The 7,941-nt window shown below is 36.8% G+C and overlaps 1 protein-coding gene across 2 annotated transcripts; it reads left to right on the forward strand.

Annotated features, from left to right (window-relative positions):
- The first annotated feature begins 949 nt into the window (after positions 1-949).
- LOC104163537 (chromosome unknown open reading frame, human C5orf24) lies at positions 950-6,248 on the forward strand. 2 transcript variants are annotated; one of them, XM_009702571.1, is made up of 2 exons: positions 950-982; positions 3,061-4,142. In XM_009702571.1, exons 1-2 carry the CDS (start codon positions 950-952, stop codon positions 3,628-3,630), a joined length of 603 nt encoding a protein of 200 aa, XP_009700873.1. In that variant the 3' UTR covers positions 3,631-4,142. The 2 variants fall into 2 exon arrangements, with proteins under 2 accessions (XP_009700873.1, XP_009700874.1); XM_009702572.1 differs by lacking the exon at positions 950-982 and adding an exon at positions 5,362-6,248 and having other exon boundaries at positions 3,063-3,490.
- Positions 6,249-7,941: the final 1,693 nt, after the last annotated feature.

Below are 7,941 nucleotides of genomic sequence, written 5' to 3' on the forward strand. Positions count from 1 at the left end.
CCTGCCAAGAAACCTGCTTCCACTCTACAGATAGACTCACTACATTCTTTTATTCCCCACTGTAATGTGAATGAAGTAAAATTATGCTGGAGATGTCTATGTTAGGGTAATTAAGCTCGATTACAGATTTCCTTTTTAAAACTTTTCAAAAAAGGTCATAAATCAAAAAACAGAATATGAACCTTGGCTACTACTTGAAATTTTCATGGTTTGAAGAAAAACGGGGCAGGGGGCGGGGGGAAGGAATTAAAAAAATCCTGTTGGCAGTCTTCCATCTAGATTGTGGGTTTTTTTAAGCTTCTTCTTGTAAGAAATTTTAGACAGTTACTGTCTAAAAAGTACATCTTTCTTCTTTCATCAATTACAGTGATCCTGGCTGTTGCCAGATGGAAGGTAAACTAGCGTGAGCCAGGTTTTGTATGTAAAGTTAGTGTTTGTCGAGAGCTCTCGGGGATATTACAGTAGACACAAAACACATGCTTATGGTGATGAAGCTCCAACGTTTGGCAGTTACAGCAGGATATATTCACTGTCTAGGAGTACCTGCGATGGTTCTCCCCAGGAAAGATGGATGTTGTCTGTTGGGAAAATCCCTCTGACTGTAATGAGGAGAAAAAGCAGAGAGTAAGAATGTAACATAGATAGGAGTAAGTCTGAGTGGTGGTCTGTCTGAGAAATACCAGGGGCCCCCACTTTATTCAGTGCCTTCTCCCTGCTCTGGTGTGTTTCTCGGATACTGGGCAGTTGAACTGATCCTTCTTTGTGGCAGTCGAGCTTGGAGCAGCTTTTTGGGGCTGAAGCCAGTATTCCTGTGTTTAAAGTGAGTACCGAGACAAGAATGGTGCTGACTGCTCCAAGTGTCCTCTAGTGTATCAACAAACAGATGAATAGCCTTTCAGAGCCGCTGGGCTTACTCTCTCGGCAGCAAAAGTACATTATCAGAACCCTTATGTTTGCAATTACATATCACAAAAAATCTCAGGTATTTTTTGTGATATCGTGGGCCCTATTCTAGTGGGGTTAAAGAAAGGTAACATTTTTTTGACTGCGAATTGTAGAAAACCTTAAACTTCCTTTTTATTGCTGCACAGAAAATCTGTCTGGTCTCTTGACCTGTAGCTTACTTCCTTTGTTCTTTGCTAAGCGTAGGCTTGCTAATTATTCTTATTTGTTTCATTTGCTAGTCAACGCCTACAATAACAGTGGTTTCACGTTTGTTCCACTGTACCCCATTCAACACACTGGAATTGTAACACTCTCATAATCTCTGCTAGAACCATCTAATATTTAAACTATATTACTATCATAATTTCACTATTTGACCAAAAAACATGTATTTGCACAAGAGTAATGCATACACTGTAATGCACATTTGACAAGCCAAGGAAGATTGGATGTTACAGCAGGGAATGTATCCATTGTAATCAGAAGAAAAGGGCACGGGGATTACTCCTGGGTAAACAGACCGTCTCTGCTTTATGCTTGCTTTCTGTCTGGGAGGAGACATTCCTAACTGCCAAATAAATTCCGTAATCAATGATAGAGTTTAAATTGAGTTGCTGTAGGTGATATTCCAGAGCTACTGCAGGGAAAATATGATAAATCTTCCAGAATTTATCTACTAGAAAAATTTACCACAGCAAGAAATATTTGGTGTCCTAAGCATGAGTGTAGGGTGCAGAAATATTCTGATGTGCCAAATATTGATTGGCTTAATCTTGTCTTCAGCATGGCTAACTATTATTGTCTTAAACTGACTATTTGCAGCTTATTTAAGTTGTAGAACCGATATAGTTGAATGGATGAAAATACCATTGTGTTGCTCCTTGAATGCCTTGCCGGATTCTTACAGTATCGCCACTATTAAGTAATCTGAGGCAGTATCTGTGCAGTTGGTATTTAGAAGCATTAATACTAAAAAAGTTTTAAAATACCAGTAATACTGTTAATTGCTGTGATTCTACCCCAGTACATATGCTGCAGAGATTTGATACGGTGGATATAAGCATAACCAATTTACTTAGAAGTAGTTGCTTGTAATTATGACAGCAACCGTATGTGATTTCTAGCAACTGGACGTCAGTTTGTCCATTGGAACGGGTATTAGCCTGCAGTAACATGCAGGTGAGAGTCACCCTTCTACCGCCCTGAAGATGGGTCTTTGATTCTTGTTTAAACAAGTAAACCTCTGTAAACAGAGCACAGCTCAAGTCATCTTTGTCTAACGAAAAGAGCAGGCTATATAAAACAACTGTTGACCTCGATGGGCCACGTTTGTTTTCCAGAGTATTTGGAGATGTGTGACAACGTGCACGTCTGTAACAGGAGTCATGTTGTTTTTCCCAAAGTTGTTATCTCAGAGTTGGCATTACCAGCAATTTGTACCTGCTCTTCTAACTAGGACAGCAGTGGCATTTCTGCAATCTAGCATCTTGTACTTTGTAATAGATTCATTTCATACCTCTGCTTTCCCAACTGTGGCACCATTGTCTTTGCTGAATGCCTTTCCTGTTTCTTTCTTTCACATTAATTGTGACAAGAAGTGACAGAACTGATTAGTGTTTTATTAAGTTGCTGCAGTTAAACAAAAAAATCTTCAAGAGCTTACATATACTAAATCAAGAGAGATACTGTATTTTTCCTTGGCTCACAGGTGATAGGTTAATCTTAGAACAAGAATGGCTAGAATTTAGATGAGATTCAGTTAGAAAGGTTTTGAAATCCCCGTGGGTGAGCGGTTATCGTCTGTCTTGGTTCCTGAAATGCTCTTGTACAGTTCTTTAGTGTACTTCTTCCCTAACTATACCTCTCTGAATAATACATGGTTTAAAATGTCATTTTTAACTATGTGTAAAGCTTACTGTGCAAAACCTGAAGTGAAAGCTTAATAAAACTCATTTTTAAAAGTAATTTACTGACATCAATACTGTTTACTAAAAATAGACACAGTAGTTTGGACTAATTTTAAGAAATAGAGATACCTTTTGAAAGATTCTCACTTGCAGAACACTACAATATTATTACATATTGATACATGTTTGTCTTTCTTATTTTTGGTAGAAAATGATGCACCCTGTTGCCAGCAGTAATGCAGCTTTCTGTGGGACTGGCAAGAGTTCTTGCCTTAACGAAGACAATGTGAGATCTGCCGATCAGTTTGACTTGTACGCCACGCAGCAAAGTAAATACAGCCACGCAGTCAGCCACAAACCAATTGCGTGCCAGAGACAAGATGCGTTGAACGAATCGCACTTGCAGACCACAAGTGGCAGGAATATAGAGACAAAAGACGAACTAAAGAAAAAGAAAAACCTCAACCGATCTGGTAAACGTGGAAGGCCATCAGGGACCACAAAATCAGCAGGGTACCGAACCAGTACAGGTCGACCCCTGGGGACCACCAAAGCAGCTGGATTTAAGACAAGTCCAGGCAGACCCTTGGGTACAACTAAAGCAGCAGGATACAAAGTCAGCCCAGGCAGACCTCCAGGTAGCATTAAAGCTCTATCACGGCTTGCAAATCTAAGTTATACGTGTGGCAGTGCAGCTTTTCCCTATCCTATGGTGCATAACAGAGGAGTACATGCTGCTGGTGAAACTAGTAGCAAAATCAAACAGCCTAATGAATGAAAGGAGGGAATTAGTAACTCCTTACTAATCTGCTTTACTCTGAATTTTGGCATGTTTCTTGCATTTTGTTGTAGTGTTTGCCTAAGTCTGAGTTTCTATATTTTATTTTTATTCAAATAATGCCATAGCCTACGGGTGCAGTTCAGTGACTTTTAAAGTAATGTTGAGAAGGCACTGGTTTAAAGGTTTTTTTGTTGGTTTTAAATCATGATTTATAAGAAAGTCTGAAGTCACGCATTATGCCTTGGTGTCGATACTTATGTCCATGCCCCTAGTTTTACATTCAGTTTCTGGTAAATCTAGTTGTGTGGTTATGCATTAAATAACTGAAATAAGGAGGACAGAATTAGCTGGCTGTTGGTTCATGGTGTGGCCTATCCCACAATAAGGAACTTAGCCAGATGAGTTCTTACTTGATAAGAAAAGTTAATAAAGAAAGCAGCAAGCTACATTTTCCATTTCTTCAGGAGCTTCTACAGACCTCAAATAGATCCTTAAAAAACTTAAAAAACAAACAAATAAAAAAACCCAACCTTTTTTTAAAGTGCTGAGTTCAGGTGGCTTTTGTTTTTGGAGTTGTAGCATTAAGTCAATTTCAACTAATTCTCCAAAAATATTTTTGAAACTATCAAAGAAAACTGAGCATTTGTACAGCACGTTACAGCTTCACAGCGCCTTATTAATACAAGCTAGTTTGCCTTTAGGTGATAGCTGTTCTTTTAGTTATACTGTTACAGGATTCTGCTGTGTAATTTTGAAATGCCTAATAGTACATATACCAAACCACAAATAATTCTTTGAAATATTTTATAAGAAATTAAGTACTGTTCATTCTAGTTATGCACTTGGTTAATGTTAAACAGTATGTTATTAAATCTGTAAATAGCTATTTACACTGTTTTTTGCCTTTAAAATCTGTGCTTAGGTGGCGACAGTTTAATAACTTTTAAAGTATTAATCTATAATGTTTACAAATTAAACTTTTTAAATAGACACTGTTGCCAAGTTTTCAGACTTAGTTTTGCCAGATATTCCTGGAAATACAGTTATTTCGTTGTTTGACACTTACACTATATTTAAGTTATGGAAGCTTATATATCTACCAAAGGACACCATTTTCATGATTTATAAAAGCAAACTGTATTGCTGATGCAAACAGGATGCAGTTTACTGCACTGCTAGACCCCAGATAAAAAGTAATTCATCTATGCATGCAAGCTGAAAAAAAATGTTGTTGGTTAACTATAAATACCTTTCTTGACTCAAACTAAAACCTTCCCTCCTTCCAAAAGAAATGTTCCATTTTTCAACTGGGTGTGTTTAATTTTTTTTAAGTGTGAGAGAGTGTGTGAGTGTGTGTGTAAAATGCTTTAATCTAGACTTCAAAAAAATCAGTCCTCAATGTTGCATATTGTTTGTTCTAAATTTATCTTACTGGAATTAAAGCTTTTTTTTTTTTCTTTTCATCTGGAAGAAAGTTTACGTTCAAGTTGGTTCACGTATGATAAATTTGTAGCTTCAAATATCTGGGGAGGGTGAATATATAGAGTTTGCAGATTTGGGGGAGCATAAAAATTTGGGTTAATTGAGCCTGTGCTGAATGAGTAATGATGCTGATAATTTTTGTTAACATAAATGCTATTCTGGCCTGCTGTCATTTTGATGAGACCTCTTGATTTCAGTGATGACAACTTAAGAAACAGATGTCATGTTTCATACCTTTTTTATCAGGAAAAAAGCAGCAAGCCTTCAGGTGTTCCAGTGATGCCTAACACATATTGAGCTGGACTTTATGCTGTACTTTACAATAGGTGTGTTGAATTGTTTTGGGGGAACTGTGTATGCACTGGCAACTAAGACAATGAACCTCAACTATACTGGATGGCTCCTTAGGCGATAGATGAACTAATGGCAGCTAAACTGCTACTAAAAAATAGTTTCTTCATGCTGAAGCTATGAAATCCAGTTATACGTTCTGTTCCTCACCAAACTCGCAAGTCTGAAATTTAGCAGTCTTTCTCAGAACGATGTAACTTCTGACACACGCGAAACGCTAACGTGAGTTAATTCACCCTCAGGATCTGTGTTGTATTGGCTGTTTTTAATCTGATGATTTTTCAACAAAAGACTGCTTTAAGTTCTTTCCTGAACTCAGCTGGGAAAGTAGTCCTCGTCGGCTGAATGTAGTAACCAGGAGTGTCACACCTCGCTGGCAAGGAACATGTTGCATGTCACCACTGTACCTTGGAGAAACTCCACTTCTTACCTCCTCCTCTCTATCCTGTTTGCTCCTCTTTCGTTTCTCACTTGTGCATCTACTCAATGGTGCTGTGCTGTGTGTCAGGAGATAATGCAGATGTATTGCTGTTCTGCTAGTATAATGAATTTTGTATTCAAGTATGCTGATGAAATAATGAAATCATCTAAGCAATTTCTGTTCATTACAGTGTTTATTAATTATATCAGATGGAATATAATCCCAGTAAAACCAATTAACGTCGTCAGTTGTGAAATGATGAGCATAAAGTAGAAAAGCATTCAGAGAGTCTGTAATGGGCTGCTTGGCACTGTAGATTTAGCAAGGAGACCAGAAGCGCACTGCTGGGCGTTTCCTAATTCTGGTTTATTTTATATCTGACTATAGTTTACTGGTGCCATGCAGTGAGGGGAAGCAAAAAGAAGTTACAACATTCAAAGTGAACTAGAAATGCAATTTTCAAATACTTTTGCTTTTCCTATGTGTAATCTGTAGAATACATTGTGCTTTTTTTAACACTTTTCTTTCTGTGAGAAACACTGAAACAGCATGTTAATGCCTAAACTTTATTAGTACCAATGGGAAAACTGGCCTTTTCCCCCCATAGTATGAAAACATTACTTGTAAGGTAAATTGCTTATTTTATATTATATATCATAATTCAGCTATTCATGAGCTAGGATCACTGTTGTGTGTTAACACTGTTCAGAAGATCTACATGTCAAGTTTGGTTTTTAATAATTTCTTTTAATTATCAAGTTTCTAACGTCTTATTTATACATAAATGAAATGTATTAGCTTGCTGTTAATCCTTAATGATGCTATACAAGTTCACTGTTTAATATACATATAGTAACTACTATTCAGTTTCGATTACATTTACTTAAACTTTAAAACCAAATAATTTTGCTACTATAAAGTCTTGCACTGGACGTATTCAAGATGCTAGCACCATATTTTGGCAGAAAAAAAGATCAGATACCATCAGGAGTGGCTGACTTCGATATCAAAGATAGTATTTTTAAAATCAGCAGTTAGCTTTGTCATTAAAGCAATGTTCTTTATATCTTGGATTTAGTTTAAACCAATCAAAATCACTATGTATCAAGAGCTATTAAAGGCTGTTCTGAATGAATATATTTTCATTTTGTCTGAAAGATCTTAAGAGTTCAGTGAGGACACAACCAAGCCTTGTCAGTGAAAAGTGACATATGTGTCTGTGAAAAGAATTACTTGGAACTACAATACACAGAGTAATTCAGATGAGAATTTAACTCCCTCCCCCATTTTTGAAGAGCTTTAAAAGGCAGAGCAATGTGAAGTCATTTGTCCGATGGTTTCATTAGCTGTGACTCTGCTGTTCTTTGTTATATGTATAATAATGTTTCACGCTATCCTTAGAGTTGATAACGGTTGATAACAATCATAAATACTTTGAACTGCAGACTTCATTTCTGACCACAAAAGAAGTTTATTCTTCTCTATTTTAATGCATATATTTTAACACTGCTTAAATATATTTATGACTTTAGTAGAGACTAGACCTTTCTCCTTGTGATTTTTTTTTTTTTACCAATAGAAAAATATGTATTCTGAAATTTGAACCACTTTCTGATACTTTAATCTTTCATCATTTGCTTTTCCACAGGTTTACTTTGGGGAAAACAGTAATCTGTTAAATAACTAGTATCAGCACCCCATCCTCTGCTGTAAAAAGCCTGATTAGATACTGTGTATGTTTTTATGTCCATGAACTCGAGCTACTCGTGTGCAATTATGTGTATGGGAATGGAGTAGTGTTCATGATCTGTATTTACATCATCATATGGATGTATATTTATTAATAAAGTTAATACTTTAAAACCTAACAGTTTTTTCTCTGGGCTTTTAAATTCTGGCTGAAGATGCCTGTTGACAGCATTGCCAGACCAATAGCCTTAGCCTCTCTCTTGTTCACTGTTTGTCCTCCTGACGTCTTAGTCATCGTTAAAGTGACTCGAACTGGCACTGAAATGTTTTTGTTCACCTCGTACAGATTTCACTTAAAATCCAGC

Source organism: Cariama cristata, unplaced genomic scaffold (genome assembly GCF_000690535.1).
Source record: "Cariama cristata isolate BGI_N322 unplaced genomic scaffold, ASM69053v1 scaffold23106, whole genome shotgun sequence".
Taxonomy (NCBI): Eukaryota; Metazoa; Chordata; class Aves; order Cariamiformes; family Cariamidae; genus Cariama; species Cariama cristata.

Excerpts from the sequence above, each read along its gene's own strand:
- LOC104163537 (XM_009702571.1), top strand. The coding sequence starts at position 950 with ATGTTTGCAATTACATATCACAAAAAATCTCAG. Across the intron at positions 983-3,060 it reads CATATCACAAAAAATCTCAG|AAAATGATGCACCCTGTTGC; the intron begins GTATTTTTTGTG and ends TATTTTTGGTAG.